This window comes from Marmota marmota, unplaced genomic scaffold (genome assembly GCF_001458135.2).
Source record: "Marmota marmota marmota unplaced genomic scaffold, marMar, whole genome shotgun sequence".
Lineage (NCBI taxonomy): Eukaryota > Metazoa > Chordata > Mammalia > Rodentia > Sciuridae > Marmota > Marmota marmota.
This window is the reverse complement of record NW_026000005.1, coordinates 16644136-16662188: the sequence shown is the minus strand read 5'-3', so window position 1 is coordinate 16662188 and position 18053 is coordinate 16644136. Positions and strand designations below refer to the sequence as shown.

The following is an 18053-nucleotide window of genomic DNA, read 5'->3' as shown; positions in this document are numbered from 1 at the left end:
GGAGGATGGGAAAGGCAGCGGAGCACAACAGACACTAGGATGGCAATTTGTAAATCAATGGATGTGTAACTGATGTGATTCTGCAATCTGTGTATGGGGTGAAGGTGGGAGTTCATAACCCACTTGAATCAAAGTGTCAAATATGATATGCCAAGAAATTTGTAACGTTTTGAACAACCCACAATAAAAAATTTAAAAAAAAAAAATACTACAAAAAAAAAAAAAAGGTACTTAGCCAACTAGTTGTTGGCTTCTTAAAAAAAAGAAAACATGAATAAGAATGCATTGCTTCATAGAGAAATCAAGAGCGCAGTAAAGCTGTGTTGAGAGTCAGTACTCAGATAGTTTCTGATAGGTAGATTTTCTTGGGAGATAAATGACTTTTTTCATTCAGAGACTTCCAATTTATTTTTCAGGATAAATTTATAAATTGAGAATCATGGAACATTAAAGACTCTAGTGAATGGTCAAACACCTCAAATATGAAATCCTGGAATATTAGTTATTGGGAGTGTTTATTCATTGTTTTGCTTTCATTTTGTTTTCTTTTGTCCACAGGTATAAATGGTTTAAGGAATTATGGGACTTATTATTGTTACCAGAATTAGATGCCATTGTTTTAACTAGTCAGAGTATGTGTTTCCCCCTTGTATCCTTGATTCTCTTTCTATTTGGAACATGTACTGCCTACTGGAGTGGCCTACTGTCTTCTGCATCTGTGAGACTCCTTTCCTCATTATGGCTAACTTTGAAAAGGTAAAATGAATGACTCAAAGCTTTCCTACTTCTTTTAATCAGATTCTGCCGTGACACACAACTAAACCAGGTGGGGTCACTCCAGGTGAACTGGGCTGGCAGGAAATAATCACACAGAGACAGAGAAATACCTTTTTCTTTGGGTTCTGACCCAGCTCCCACAATGGAGGCAAGGCAGGCAAGAAAGAGAAAGAGCACACCTCGAACCCAGTTTTATTGGGGAGAAGCCATTCAAATGAGGCAAGGGGTAGGATTACAAAGGAACAGGTGAGTGTAACTCAAACCCACCGGGTGACGCCTACTCCTGAAGTCAGGCCTCATTATCTGAGTGGAGGTAAAGCCCAAGTTATTGAGGGGTGCAATAATTATTCAGTATCTCTTGCTCAGGACTTAAGGGCATGTATTTCCAGAGGGGCTCCCGACAAGATCCACTAAACTATTTTGTAAGGAAAGATGTATAACTAGCAAAAGCATGAGTTAGTGTTCCAAATTATGCCTTTATCAAAGCTTATTATTTATTGAAAATTAAATGCCACCTTGGATATTGACTTTAGTGCCCAAGAGTTAGTCAAGAACGCTTGACAAATTTCATGGTTGTAAATCCCTCACAAGGGATTGTTTCTCTGCAGTGCTTTTGTATGCTCAATTTGATAATGAAACCTGAGGGCAAGAGACGCCAATCAATATATTTAGCATCCTATTAGATGAAATGTATAAAACCTCCAAGGAGGCTAAAACAATCTAGAGTTGTATTAAGAGCCCAAACACACAGTTAGAATCTGAAGTAAAACACCAATCTAATTTCCATTGCCACTCCTCCGTATCATACATGTTGTCTGATTTACTCTCATGGAGGATGGGGGTTATGATGTGGTACTTCTTACTTTGCCTTCTGAGGTGCTTTTGGCAGGGGTGTCTGACAATAACACCAACAAGCATCAGAGTAGTCTCAAGGCTTTAAAAAAATGGAAAATTGTTCTTCCTATCAAGATTGGAGATGTATGGCACAGGGTTTATAATTAATTTTTTTGGCAACATTTTTGTCTTCATTAGTATAAGTATTAGCTACGTGTATCTAAATGGGAAAGGAGCTGTCACACTATATTATGGAACTTAAATTAATGTGACCACATGCCTTTATTGATACTGTTTACCACATGACACTTATATACTAATAAGTAGAAGAAGCTGGCAGAGTACTTCAGGTTCATTAGTCCTCTGAAATGCTTGGGACCACAGGTGTTTCAGATTTCACTTTTTTTTTTTTTTTTTGGAATATTTGCATGTACATAATGAGATATCTTAGGGATGGGAACAAAGTCCAAATACAAAATTCACTTATGTTTCCTATATACCTTATACACATAGCCTGAAGATAGTTTTATACAGTATTTTTAATGTGTACCTGCATTTCAACAGTAACCCATCACATGAGATCAGGTGTAGAATTGCCAGTTGTAACATGTTAATGCTAAAACTTTTGAATTTTGGAGCATTTCCAATTTGGGGTTAGGGATGCTCAACCTGTATATTGTTTTCTTCTTATATGTGACTGTATAAATATCTGTTACTCTATTACTTTAAACTTTCTTCTTATTCCAGACCCTCTGAACTTCCTAAAGATATCAAGATGATATCACCAGACTTACCTTTTTTGACAGTTGTTTTGATCATAATTAGTTGGACAACTTGTGGAGCACTTGCCATACTTCTTTCTTATCTTTACTACGTATTTAAGGTATGTCAAATCAGTAGTAAAGCCAGAACGACTGGGCTTTATGTTAGGCAGGTGTAGAATGCCTTGTAGGCTTTGTTAATGAAAATTTTAATTACAATTATAACACTCCTCTGTTATATAATAGATTTAAATAAAGGTTTTCTAAACATCTTGGTTATGTAAATGGTATACAGTTCCTGTATAACTGAGATTACTCATCTGAGTTGAGGTTTTTGCTAAGGAAAAAAAAAGACAAAGGAAAACACACATAATCTGTTTTAGGTTGTTGCTTCTTACTCTTGCAAATGGTAACTTAAAAAATTTAACAGAAAGGTTTTATTTGTACCTCTCTTTGAACATGGGTGAGAGAAAGCAAAAATTTAGTTGGAAATCAAGTTACTAATCATGCTGAGACAACATAAAATATTAAGAAATGTTACAGAAAAATGAGAATATAATGATAAAAATAATGGATTGATAGTTTTACTGAAGAAGCAAAAAACACTTCCAAGAAGGCTGACAACTTTGCAGGAAAATTCAGGAGGTTTTACAACTGCATACCCTGTACATTCATGTGTAGACATTTGACATGGATAACAATTACTTTTTTTTTTTTTTGAACAAATACTTTTTCCTCTGCTTTTAACACTAATATATGCTCATTATAGATTATTTTCAGTTTTACAAAGGAATTTATGTGCACCTGAAAAAATATTTAAACCTACTTCAATTCATAAATACAACATATTTAGTTTTTTAAGTTAGGTATTTCCGACAAGTGACACAAAAGCAAAACTTTCTCAGATACTTAAAGAACTAAAATATATTAAATGTACAGATTTTTCAAGTCCTTGTAAATATTTCATCACTGTATATTACTGATTTGTATTTCTTCTTTATTTGTATTTAACTTCTTATATTGAATATAATCAAATTTTTTATCCATAAGACACATAAAATGTCTATAGCAAGGTATCATTCAAACATAGGTTCACAGGAGGCAAAAGGTGTAGCAACATATCCTGGTCCCTATATACTCTGGAAGTTTGTATTTTTTTTTTCAAGTATTTCCTTTTTTTAATCCATGGTAGCAAGTATGTGTTGTTTTATCTTTCCTAAAAGAATGTTTTTAAATGTATAAATGAATTTTTAGTTGTTTAGATTTTTTAAATTTCACATTACAGTGCTTCTCAATTTTAATAGAAACTCCTATAACTTTTTTGCAAAACAAGTAAATTAAAGTTATTTTTTTCCCCTAGATTGTTCATCTGCAAGCCAGCCTCACAACTTTTAAAAATAGCCAGCCCGTGGTACGTTGTATTTTAAAAACTCTACATAGCTTTAATATGAAAGAACATGAGAAAATATAAGTTTATTTTTCAGAAAGGTTAGAATTTGATAGTGTGTGAAAGTATTATGAATTTTTAAGTAACTTTAATAAAACTGAACTTAAAAGATTATTAAAATACATTGAAATTATTCTAAATTTAATTTGACCTTTGTTAGTACCTATGCCATTTTTGTTATTGTTATAAAATATTATCTTTTAAGTTTTATTTTGAGTAATTACCTAGAGGCTATATTCTCAGAAGTGAAAATAGCAAGTCAAAGAATAAAACTTTTATAACTGTAATCATTTAATTAGGTACCATTTAAATAGGTAATTTCAGTTTGGTAATGGAATGGTATACATATTTAACTGGTTAGTAGTTATGATTCTAAATAAAATAAATATCTCTGATTTATTTTTGTGTACTTAATGTCTTGATGTTTTTACTTTATTGCTTTATAGAATCCCAAACACTCTAGAAGAAGTGAAAAAAAATCCAATCACCATAAAGACTCTTCAGTACACCATCTTCGTTTATCTGCCAGTGATGCTGAAGACAGTCTTCGCATGCACAGTACTGTGATTAACTTATTAACATGGATCGTATTACTCAGCATGCCATCTTTAATTTATTGGTTAAAAAATCTTAGGTGTGTTTCATTTATGTAATTATTATTTTTGTGGTTTAGACAAAGAATATCTTCAAGTAGAGACTTGCTTATATTCCTGATGGTCCATGAAAATTCCTTAAGAATAAGAAGCTATGAACCTGAAATTTATTTTCAGTACATTCATATTTTCTCCTGTTCTATAAAAATATAAACTTTTGGAATATTACCTCCTTCAAAAATCTGCAAAAAGAGAGCAATTTGTATTTTTACTTATTGGTACATTCTAAATAAAAGGCCATCTCATCCAAATACTAGTCAAGCCCCCTACACAAAAAAAAATAATAATATAAAACTTTCAGAGTATGTAAGTATTGAAAATATTTTTTAAGTTGGTAGAACTAAAAAAGTTCAATAAATGAAATAAAAGATTACCAGATGTTAATATCTTTTTATCCCTCATTTTAGTCAAGATCCAGATTTGTGTTCACAGATTTGCAGTTGCAATTATTTGAGGAGCACATACTTATGATTCTGAAAGGCCACAGACATCTTACTGTCAATATATACAAGAGATGAGATCCTTGAATTTTAAAAAGATAAGGGACAGCTAATTTATATAAACATTTATTTTATCTGTCATAGAGCAGCTTTAATGTATTTTAAATAATTTGCCTTTTAAAAACTATATACTACCTTTAAGACATAAACTGATTATAAAAGGGAAGTCTTTCATTTTGGGTGTTTTTATTTCTTTAGTAGTATCTGACATAATTCTCCATATAAAACCTTGGGTTATAAGGATGATCTAGAGCAAAAAAGTACATATTAAAGATTTCAGGAGCTGTTTAGAGCTCTCTTTTATCCATTTTGCTATTGGAATGTTTTGAAAATTATTGAATTTAATTGATTCTGGTAATTTAAAATGATCAAGCTAAGCCAGATACGGTGGTGTACGCCTATAATCCTAGCAGCATGGGAGGCTGAGACAGGAGGATCTCAAGTTCAAATCCAGCCTCAACAAAGCAAGGTGATAAGCAACTCAGTGAGACCCTTTCTCTAAATAAAAATACAAAATAGGGCTGGGGATATGGCTCATGGTTGAATGCTCCTGAGTTCAAGCCCGGTACCAAAAAAAAAAAAAAAAGATCAAGCCAGGTGTGGTAGCAAACAACTGTAGTCCCAGCAGCTTGGTATCCTGAAGCAGGAGGATTGCAAGCTCAAAGCCAGCCTCAGCAATTTAGTGAGACTATGTCTCAAAGAATAAATAAATAAAAAGGGCTGGGGTTGTAACTCAGTGATAAAGAACCCCTGGGTTCAATCTCTAGTACCTAATTAATTGATTGATTAATTTTTAAAGCAAACAGTTCTGTTTTGTTGACTTATGGGGTTTTTCTTTTCTTTTATTATAGGTATTATTTTAAACTTAATCCTGATCCATGTAAACCTTTGGCATTTATCCTTATTCCAACTATGGCAGTTCTTGGAAATACTTACACAGTTTCAATAAAATCAAGGTATGATACATTAATCTTTCTTTTTCTTACATCTTTTCCTGACCCTTTTCACACTTTATTTTTATTTCTGAAGCATATTATTTATTTGTAGTTAATTTAATTATTCCTAAAAGTAACAGTATTACGGGTTTTTATGTAAGTATGCTATACTTATTTTAATTATAAGTTTTACTTGTTAGGATGTAATAATATGGGTTATTTTCTTTAAAAAGTTAACCCTTAAAAGATATCTAAGACTTACTTCTAAATAGTACAGGAAGAGTGGAAGTTCAGATTGGCCATGATTTTTGAAGTTGGCTAACAGGCATTTCATGAAGGTTCATTATGCCATTAGACTTCTTTTGAATATGATTAAATTCTCCATAATAGTATTTGGCTTTTCATTCACTGGTTGTTTGCTCTGGGAGCCTTTTCAGTTGATTCTGGAAGATATATGCAAATATTCTGGAATCAAGCCAACCTGGGGCTCATATATTAGCTCTGCCATTCAATATTTTTATGTCCTTAGCAAGCTTTTTAACCCTTCTTATCTGCACTTTCTCTCTTTTCAGAGTAAAATGGTGATAGTCTTTCCTGGGAGTAGTATTGTTTTTAAAACATTTATGTCTTGACTTACATGGTTCTTTCATTTTGGGAATTAAAGAAGGTTCCTATTGGGTGCAGTGGCACACACCAGTGACTCAGGAGGCTGAGGCAGGAGAACTGCAAGTTCAAGGCTAGCCTCAGCAACTTTGCGAGACCCTGTCTCAAAATAAAAAATGAATAGGACAAGAGATATAGCTCACTGGTAAAGTGCCCCGGGGTTTAAGCCCCAGTACAAATCAATAAGTAAAGAAAAATTCCTTCTGAGTTTGCTTGTTTTGTTGTTACCGTAACTAAGATTAAAATAAACATTTCTGTAGCTCTATCTTAGTGAATAGCATTATTTTTGCTAGGATAAATTTTTAGAAGTAGTATTGCGGAGTAACAGTCCATCTAATATTTTTCTGTTGTTAAAATTTGAAACACTAAACCAAACTGGCTGTTTTCTGAATAGAAATGTTTTCCCCTTTTCTGGTCAAAATATAGCTCATATTTCTCTTTTTAAAAAATCATGGACAGGGCTGGGATTGTGGCTCAGCAGTAGAGCACTCGCCTACTATGTGCGAGGCCCTGCGTTCAATCCTCAGCACCACATTAAAATAAATAAATAAATAAATAAAGGTACTGTGCCCAACTATAACTAAAAAATAAATATTAAAAAAAATCATGAACAGGTAAATTTATTACATTAAAAATTATTTCATTTACAATTACTTAGAATACTTACCTTTCCCAAAACTATAAAAGGTTGACATATTCTGTTTTAGCTCACATTGCAGTTTACATAACAATGTATATTTCTCTCTTTACAGTAAATTGTTGAAGACTGCCTCACAATTTCCACTTCCTCTGGCTGTTGGTGTGATTGCTTTTGGGTCAGCGCACTTATACAGGGTTCCATGCTTTGTCTTCATACCTCTCTTACTCCATGCATTATGCAACTTTATGTAAGACTGGACTTACATGATGATAAAGATGATTTATGCCTTTAGGGCCAGTAATAAGAGTGAACATACAGATCCACCAATATGGGCAGCAAGATCCTTTGGAGAAGACAAGTCTATTTTTACAGTATTGAAAATAGGAAATTAGTTTTGTAATGCTTGAGGAAAACAGATGAAGCATGGTTTTGTTTTGTGGTGTGGCATCTAGGTATTAGTCATTTTGCAAAATTAGTGGAGAAATATGATGGCCCCTGGCTTTGAGGACTCCTGTGCATATCACCTAGTCTACTTCATCAGCCATACCAAGGATCTTTTTCTAGAGACTCAGTAGATGCAACATTGTTTGTAGTCTCACATCAAACATTCTGCTTGTTTCATCAAGCTTTCTTCTGTAGGTTGTTTTATATTTGCTATCTGTTTTCTATTTTCAATATGTAATCTTACATATTGAAAAAGAAGTCCTAAAAATTTGACCAAAAAAAAAAAAATGAAAGAAAGAAAAGACTGACAAAATCCACTCTGTTTGGTTTCTCAGAAGTTAAATTACCACAAAGAGTCTTTGGTTGGTTTTCGGCAGCCAGGGTGAACAGAATAGACCTTTTGTCTTCTTACATCTATGGAAATAAAGCTTTGAATTATAAGGAGACCTGCTTTTTGGTAACCAGAGCAAGACTGATGATGGAAACATGATTCAGACTCAAAACAATGAAATTCTGTTATCATATATTCTTGGTGAATATCAGGGCATCATTTAAGAAATCTGTTGTTAAATTTAAAGAACATTCTCACAGATATTGGGATTGGAGTAGTTTGTTTGGTTTATACCATTTGAATAATTCATTGCATCCATGGTTGCCAAAAGGTTTTCAGGCTATGATAGATTATTGAAATAACAACTCCAGTGGTCAGAAACAACTATAGGTTTGCACCATTTTTTGTCTACTGTGAAAAAAAAATCAACATGATCACAAGTATAGTATCACATTTGATGTGTGAAACTATACTGTAATGGGATAACAGTAAACAGGTATTATCATATTAATAGCATAAATATAAACAATACACCTCAATAAATTGGGATGTTAGCCAATAGATTTAACAGTAGAATCTTGATTTGCCTATGTGACTTCTAGAATTACTGTTTGACAAATAAGAGTAACGTTTCTATTTCATTTCAAATTTTGATTCACTCTTAATAACAAAAGTTTGAAGAAGGTGATGGAGCATAGTACAAGAAAATAATACTCTTTGCCTTCACATAGAATAAACTCAGGCTGAAGTATACCTGGCTCATAGAGCCCTTCTTTTAGATGTGTGTGCTATAAATACTCCAAACCTCTTAAGTAATGTCCTTAAGTTTGGTGATTCCATGGTCACACATGTAAAATTGTGTCCTTGTTAGTACCCTGGGACGTCCTAGAGAATCAGTTTTATTTCATCTGCCATTGTATCTGGATTCCATTGCAACCTCTAAGCTGTTAATTCTATAGAGGATCCCTTCCACTTTAATAACTGTGGGGCATTAACTCATTTCCCTTCTTAATTCCTCCTCAGGTCCTTGTTTTTAGCATTAGTCAGAGAAGGTCTTACTATCACCTGAGGGTTGTAAGTTTGCATGATTCCGTTGTTGTCATTTTCAGTTTTATGCTTATTGTTCAATATTCATATTATCACTTACCAACACCATTAAAGTGGAGGCATAGTAAACTTAGAGACATACCAGACTTTTATTTGTTTGAGAGAAATAGCAAAAATAATAAACCACAAAATGCTTGAATGTTCAATACCTGAGAGGAAAGAGATTTTTATTAGATTATACACTTGTCTCTGTGGCAAACCACATATATATGTGGGAGTGTACTTACCAACAAGTTCTAAAGTCTTACTTAAGCCAACAAAATATTTCATTTTAAGGACTACAAAATTAATTAAACATTTTATAAACAGTAGTACTTTAGGTCATTAGCCATTATATTTGTATGTATACAAATATACATACATATACACATTTTTGACAGGGTCTTCATCAAGCACTTTAAATTCAGGTAGCTACCAGAGGTGAGAGGTAGGTTCCATCTGAGGATTAGCAAAATGTATTATTTCTATCATTAGGAAAACTCCTTGGCCTATAAATTACACACTGTGGGAAACATGCTTACAATCTTTATTATCCTACAAAACAGCACAGATCTATTAGCAGAGTTACTGAAAAGGAAATTATTTATTGGCAGCTAGAGATAATCTAGTTCTGCAAATTTCTGTGTTCTCCTAAGGTATTTTTATTTAGAAAATTATCAAGTTTTGAGCAAACATTTTTGCATATAAAATAATTCCTAGACATTGTTGTTGATACTAGATCGGATATAGATTGGACAGGGGAAAACATTGGATACTTTCCGTGTTTCTAAAGCCTCCCCTGGAGTTGCTGCTGTTATAATCTAGAACTGATAATATGATAGAAATCATTAACATGGTGTTTGGTAGTGGGGGTAGGTCCCTGGGATCCAGCCCAGGCCCTCTCACGTGCTAAGAACACACTCTACCACTGAGGTATACCATCAGCACCTGTTAAACTTTTTTATTTCTGGATCATTTTCATGCCAGAGTTAAATTAGTTTCTTATTTTCTTCATTTTTGCCAGAATGAAAATATTTAAAGCAGTGGTTTTTAAAAAGCCACTATGCCTTTTTTAACATTGATTTTGAATCCCTTTCATGTAATAATTATTTAATAATACATTGATTAATCTTTTAATATTTTGGTCAGATAAACTCAGATGTGTATGATGGAATTCCTTTTCTTGGATGAACTAACTATACTAATATCCACATGATAATTTAGTAAAGAAAAATAAGGAACTATAGTAGGTAGGCCTACTAAATGTTTGTTACTGCTTATTTTATCACTCGTTTAGACACTACTTGTTATAAAGTAGGTTGTTTTTTTTCATTTTCTAGTTCCTATAGCTTCCTTGACTCTCCAGCCTTCTCATTTATAGCATAATGTGTTCATTTAACCTGACTACCTGTTAGCATTTCTTAAAGAAAGTGTTCAAGGGAAATAAAAGGAAATAAAACACACCTTTCAATGTAGCTTTTTAAAGCTCTGGGAAAAATAGGGAAACATAAATAAAAATCTGATTCCTGAATCTCTAGATAAATCACTTGGCCTAATTTCCATCTTACATTGGTTCTAAATTAGTGTAATGTCTTATATTATTATTTAGTTTAGTGCAAAACCTTAGAGTGCTGCATTTGAAGTTTTAGGAACTGGTTACTAAAACCATTTGAGGAAAACCCAAAAAGGTGTTGAGACTTTCTTTGACGAGGCATTTGTTGATTATTTTTCATCATCACATTGTGTTTTCTCAGTGTTATAGGATTTTTTGAATTTGTATACCATAGGAAACAAAATACCTTGTGAAGTTTATTAAAGGGGAAAATCAATTGGGAGACTGTGCCATTTGCTCACCAGAATAAAAGGGAGCAATAAAAGTTATCTTTCTTTCAGGAAATTAAACCCTGCCAGGAAAACTTTCTTAGCAAATAAATGTAAAGGCAGAAGATACTTTTACAAAATTATGTGGAAGCTGAACTTTTATCCCAGTCTTTTTGAACTAAGAACATTTCAAATTCTGAAGTTTATTTATACACATTACTCATGGATTCTTTCACAATAAGTTTTAGTAAATTGAGAAAATAAGCATTTACTTTTCATAAGGACAATAGGAAAGAAAATTTGAGTCAGTGATCCAAGTGCAAATGTGTGTACTGTGATTGCTCAAGAATTCATATTGTTTTAAATAAATTATATTATGAATAGGGAAAACTGAATTTTATATCTTAGTAACTTAGTTCAAAGAACAGAAAAAACTTTGGAAATAGAATAGACAAACTGTTATTGCATTAATAATATAAATGTGACAATACACCTAAATTGATAACAGGGTTGTTCAAAAGTTAAGTGATATTCTAAGATACATCTTGATTAAATTGTCTTAGGTTAATGCTTTTTAAATCAAGTAAAGTACTTTCTAAAAGTGTTTGGCATGTTATGCTGCTCAAAATGTAAGATTTTAGATACCAGGAAACCAGTTAATTTCTGAGGATTTTGCATAAGATTCAGATCAATCTGTAAACATTCTGTACATTGTAACTTTCAACATTTATGAAAAACTATCTGTTGGTGTATTTTAATTAGGATAAGTTTGTTCGCATATTCAAATTCTAATCCTAGTTTAGGAAATCTAAAAGTAGCCATTTTTGTAAAGTTCATATGCTATTTTTAATGTTATTTTGACTTTTAGTATTTATATAGTAGTAATGTTATGAGTAAAAAAATTTATAGACAAAGCATAGCTATTAACTGTTCAAAAGCCTAAATGATAGGCATATTTTGTATTTCATGTTGCACTTGTTCTGTTTCATATTGGACTTTAACATCCTTTTTTAGGAAGAAAATACATTTGAATTCTTATTAGCATCAAAGCTCTGTATTGAAGACTGACTGTATTAATCTGGTAAACATACTTTACCACCAAAGCTAAATGAAATTGTAAAATACCTCTGGATATTTGTGCCAATGAAACTTTCTTAACATATTGGGATTAAAGCAAAAATAATCTTTTTCAGTGTTCTTCATTTAGGACTTATAATAAATGTGTATATCATGAAAATTCCATATTCTAATTTTTCTTTGAAAATACTCAATTATGGTATAGTATATTATATTTTGTATGATTTTTTAATGTTTTGATTTTATTTGGTAAAAATCAGGTCACCCAATACTGACCTTTCATCATTGACGTAATCATTTGAAATAATTTTGGTTTTGATTAATTTTGTGATATAAGACATTAATTTTTGTTGTATAGGTATGGGTGTCTTATTTATGTTAATTGAAAGTTTGCAATTTCTTTTGTTTTCTATATGTTTACACTCATTCCCTTTATATGGTCATATGGGGAAATTATCCACCAGACCCTAGCAAAGTATAATGAAATAAACTTTTTAATATGTGAATCTTAAAGGAAAATATTATAAAACAATCAAAATGTTAATGCTAAAGGTTACATTAATATGGTGGTACTTGTGAGAGAAAAGTGGAAATATGATAGGCTCAGAAACTGCTGTTTATCTACTTGAAATGCTTTAATTTCTCATATAAATTTTAAGGACGTTTCAGACCTTCATAGTGTTTCCCATCATTTAATCACATTTCTCTGCCCAGTAATGTTGATACAGTTTGCATAAGTATTGTTGGAAGTAAAGACATGGCACAGAAAAGCGAATGTTGAAATATTTGGCCTTGATTTAATAACAGTTTATCCAATTATCTAATGGGGACTGTGGGTGATATTAGTTAAAAGACAATGTACAAAATCTGAATTTACTATATACTGTCCTTTGGAATGAGTTTGTCCTCTGTGTTGAACAATTTATCCTAAATAGGAGATATCTGTATTTTAACATAATCATGCTTTCTACATTGTCAAATAGGTATTTGATGTAATACTGATAGAAATAACTTTGTCCTCCTCTGTTGTGGGGGTGGGAAGAAAATCCAATTTTTAGTGTGTATATATATATTAGGAAATTGTATTATGTATTTACATTTTTGAAAACATAAAAATGACTTAAATATATTATTTTGAAGTGATTGTATTACAGTTTCTTAAACTTAAGACTAACTATAAATGTAGCAACATACCCATGAGAAACCAGACCAAAATTAAATATATATCACTGTGACCTTTAACTTGTAGTCATTTGGAGTAAAAAAGACTGTGCCTTAAAATGATAAAGAAATGCCCTGCAATTTTATACCTGTATATTTTATTGTGGGCGGCCTTTTCAAACTGGTCCCAAATCCTTTTCTTTGAAGTTGGAGAAAAATTTTAAAAGCTGACTAGTAGTTCACTTAATATTTGCAGAACTATTGTTCTTGAGGCCGCCCTTAATTTCCAGAGTTCTTGTTTTCAAATTAAGATTAACTTAGGCCACATAGATGTAGAAAATTAAGTTTGGCTAAAGTTTTTGTAAAACAACAACAACAACATTATTTTAGGAGAAGGTCATGGCACCTATGAACATATTGTACATAGAAAAACAAATCTTCAAAATGTAATTTTTTTGTCATATTAATGAGTAGTCTAACAAAGATGCAAGCTCTTTCCTAAGACCTGTATTCATTTTTCTGTAGATTGTTGAGGTTTGTGTTTGTATGTGTCAAGTAAGATTCATTTATCCAATAATGATTTTTTAGCAATTAAACTCAGATTCATGTAGTATATTTTTAACATTTTTCTCTTTTCTTTTTCCTTCCTAGTTATTTTTAAGATACCAAGATAAAACTGGCTCCAGTTTTTATTTGCTTGTTTTTTAATGTATAGTCTTGTATCTTTACTGTGCTTATTTAAAATAATGGCACAATTTCTATTAAAGTTCGAATTATTCCATTTATAAGACAGTCATGTTCTCTGCTAAAAGATGCCCACATTTCTGTATTCTCAGAGTGTGTGTTTTATTTCTCAATTTTAGTTTTGCACATAGACTCAACATATTTGTTCCTTCTATTTTACCTCCACTACCATCCCTCAAAGACAAGAAGGTAGGTTTCTCTAAAACTATATAGAAAGATGTTATGTCTTTCCGTCAAGCCTGGTCAAATTGACAAGAAAATAATTTGGGCAAGGGTATGTAGTAAATAAGTGGCTTTCAACGTACATCAGTTTTTATATCACAGTTAAAAATTTTACAGAGGACAAAGTTTGTTGTTCTGAGATAGACTCAGTAAGAAATCATTTATTAGCAAATTGATTTTGTTCTCATCCAGAAAGTACATTGCATAATAACAGTACTTAATAGTGCAAAGGAACTTGTCCTGTAGTATATATATTGAAAAATTATTGTCACCTCGAGGATCTTTCCATTTAAACATGCATGATCTTCTCCAGTACTTTGTACAATGTATGGTGTACTAAATACACTTATGTGTAATTTTGTGTGTATTTTTGGTATGATGTAATTAACATTGTTACATTTAACTGGTTGTAATTCAGAAAAAGTGCTACTTATTGTGCTTCATAGAGTGTTGTGAATTTTTTTTCTTATGTTTCCACATTATGGTGTAAGTTTATAGATGAATATTTGCCTTCAGTCTCTGCTCAGGTATTAATGTGTAGCAATTTTGGTGCTTTCTTTTTAATGTCATAATCTGGTGTTCTGAATGTTCAAAAATAAATTTGGTGAATAAGCACATGTGGTACAAAGGTTGCTTACTAGTTCACAGACTCTTCCATAATACTATTGCAGGAAAAAAAAAACTTGAAAAATTATTTACATGTTCTAGCATTCCAGAATGTCCATTCAGCATGGACATGATATATCACAAGTAAATACTGAAAGCAAGATACATTCAGATACTTTCTAATTTGTATTTTGTAGCTTCCCACATACATATGTATGGATACTTTATAGTTCACATTCTGTTTTAAGGAATTATATAGTTGTGTTTCTTTAAAAGACCATGCTTTCCACTTGTTTAAGCTGAGTGTATTCCTGGGTGCCCAGTTTAGTAAGAATGAGAATGATTTAGACATTATAAACAGATTTCCAGGTTACCCCATAACTACTAAATTTGATCTTTAAAGGAGAAATTTAGTTAGGCTCAGTGACAACCATCTGTAATCCCAGCTACTATGGGGACCGAGGCAAGAAGATAACAAGTTCAAGGCTAGCTTGGACAACTTAGACCCTATCTCAAAACATATATTTATATATTTTAAGGACTAGGAATGTTATATTGCTTGTCTAGTATGGGTGAGACCTTGGGTTCAATCCTAAATCGGGGGAGGAGGGGAAAGAGGCCTGGAATTCTGATTTGAAAAGTGACCCAACTGTAATTCTCAAATGTTTGATGGCATTGCCTTGGTCAATAAAATTAACTTGTTTGGGCTCCTAGAAGCAATTAGAAAGATAGTCTATAGGGTTATAAGATGCCTAAAAGAATACCAAATAATTTGAGAGTTTAGAATAGATTCAAACTTCATTAAAATAGATGGAAGAAATAAGAGATTTTGAGGGACAAGTATCTATTTTAACCAGAATTCCTAAGTACATGAATATTTGAGTTATCCACATACACTATATTGTGTACATTATTATATATACCCAAAAATGTAAAGTTTTAAGGATAAGAAATACATAACTAGAAACCTTAGTGTATTCTTTGGATATCTAGAGGATTATCTTGAAACCAACAAAATTGTGAAATGACTGAGCATGCAACATGAAAACCTGTGAGCCTTTCCCACCAGTTTTACTCCCCCTTTTCAATTTCCTCTTCATTCCCTTTCCCTTATATATAAGTTAATTCCCATGTAATGACTGCATGGCCAATTACTACAAATTTAACAAAACAACAACCGTTTATTTGTTCACAATTCTGTAGAAGTTCAAACACAACCCACTGTGTTCTCTATTGAGTCTTGGACTTTTGGAATCACTCAAATGACTCTGTTAAGCCATCTGAGGTTCATTCAAGTTATCCAATTCACTTCCTTGTGGGTGATAGGACTGAGCTTCCTGTTTTCTTGCTGTTGACCTGGGACTGTTGCACTTTGGTGCCATGTCCTACGACCTAACACTTCACAACATGGCAATGTGCTCCTTCAAGACCAGCAGAACCACATTTTAAACCACTTTACTTTCTTTCCCTCTCATCTTTAAACCCTGATTTAAAGGGCTTAAGTGAATAGCTAGAATCCAGTGATAATTCCCGCTTTTGGTTAATTCAGTCAACCTTAATTATTTATCTGCAAAATCCTCTTTGCCATATAAGGTAATAATCATATTTCCATCATAGTCACAGGTTCCACCCACCATCCAGGAGAGGGGATTTATTATTATAAAAGGTATGTATACCAGGGCATGAGAATTTTAAGAATTTTAGAATTCTGCCTACCACATAAAACATTGAACTAAAGTGTTTTTGCATAACTGCTATATGTAATAATTCCTTAATTTTAATTCAGAGAGCTGATGAGTTAAATATAAAATGTTTTTGTGGGGGGAAAAAAAGCCCCTCAATGCAGTCATTGAATTTTAAATGGCCTTTAAAAGAGTAAATTATGTCTGTCACTCCTGGGTTGTTTTTCTTGTACATGAGATTAGGTGAGAGATGGATTTGTTCTTTTGCGGGGTGATGTGGCCTAAAATTAAGAAAGAGTATACCAAATTGCCATTGAGTTGTAGCATTTAACTGTACTTAACAGGTATAATTTCTTGTTGGGTATGAGTGGGGAATAATGACAAACTCAAGTAAAATGATAGATCAAAACTGGCTTTTAAAAATGCTTCTAATAGCATGCCTGTAATCCCAGCAATTTTGGATTCTGAGACATGAGGATTGCAAGTTCAAAGCTAGCCCCAGCAATTTAGCAAGGCCCTACACAACTTAGTAAGGTCCTGTCTCAAAATAAAAAGAGCTGAGGATGTAACTCAAGGGTTAAGCACCCAAGGTTCAACCCCCAATATCAAAAAAAAAAAGAAAGAAAGAAAAAAAGAGAGTTCTAGTAAGTTTCTCTTGAATATATATATAGAGAGAAAGAATTAAATTCCATAGACTTTCTAAGTGTGCATAAATCCCTGTATACTGTGGAAGTGAAAGCTTTGGGTTTTGCAAAGCTACATGCTCATGAAGTTAAATAGTCATGCAAATCATCTCCTGTATGGAATAGTTCTATAAGAAATATCTATAATTCATATTAACACATGTTCAACGAAAAGGACCCAGTCACTGTGCTTTCTGCATTTACTATGTGGTGCCATTCGGATCAAGAAAGAATTATAGAGGTTAAGAGAAAAGAGTTAAAATAATCTAGGAGTGAAAGTGTAAAATTCAGCTGAAGCAATGAAGGCCTACTTGGTCTAGAACCACAAAAGTTTAAAAGGTGCTTAAAGAGTAACTTCTTTCCTTTCTTTTTTGAATTTATTCTTTTTTGTACATGACAAAGAGTAACTTTTCTGATTCAGTCTCTGTTTCCTCACATGTAGGAAACTGCATTTCACATGGGGTGGGGGGCATTGTTACCCTTAAGATGGCAGAGGATTGGGATAAAAGAGAGGAGGAAGTTGATTTTTTTTCTGTAAAAGATTTTTGACCTACTGGAGGGGGAAAAAAAAGGATTTTAGGTTTAGAAAGGCATTGCTTTACCCTTTATAAAAGAATAGAGTTGTGTTCTAATTAAGAAAGTATAACATTTGCTATATTTAGAAATCTTTGTTCTTACTAGTTTTGTTCCCTAATTTTTGTTTTAGATTGCCCATGACAATTTACATCTTACACACTTTAAGTATGTAGTGATATTAAATACCTCCATAATTGCAGCCATCACCACCATTCATCAGCATAACTTTTCCTTTGTAATGGAGTACTGGGGCTGGGAATGTAGCTCAGCCTGGAGTGCTTGTCTAACATGTGAGGCCCTGGGTTTGATCCCCAACTCTGGGGTGGGGGGAACTCCAAACTGGAAATATCCATTAAAACTTTACCATTCTATTCTCCTCCCCAGTCTCTGGTAACTACTATTTTACTTTC

The 18053-nt window shown here is 32.5% G+C and overlaps 1 protein-coding gene across 1 annotated transcript in view; it reads left to right on the top strand.

Moving 5' to 3' along the window:
- Pgap1 (post-GPI attachment to proteins inositol deacylase 1) overlaps window positions 1-14713 on the top strand; it is an 81801-nt gene extending 67088 nt beyond the window's left edge. Inside the window, exons 22-27 of the mRNA XM_015481182.2 lie at window positions 559-756; window positions 2359-2494; window positions 3733-3783; window positions 4266-4453; window positions 5824-5928; window positions 7323-14713. Coding sequence (XP_015336668.1) covers window positions 559-756; window positions 2359-2494; window positions 3733-3783; window positions 4266-4453; window positions 5824-5928; window positions 7323-7461 — 817 coding nt within the window. The 3' untranslated portion in view covers window positions 7462-14713. The remainder of the gene's footprint in view (window positions 1-558; window positions 757-2358; window positions 2495-3732; window positions 3784-4265; window positions 4454-5823; window positions 5929-7322) is intronic.
- Window positions 14714-18053: the final 3340 nt, after the last annotated feature.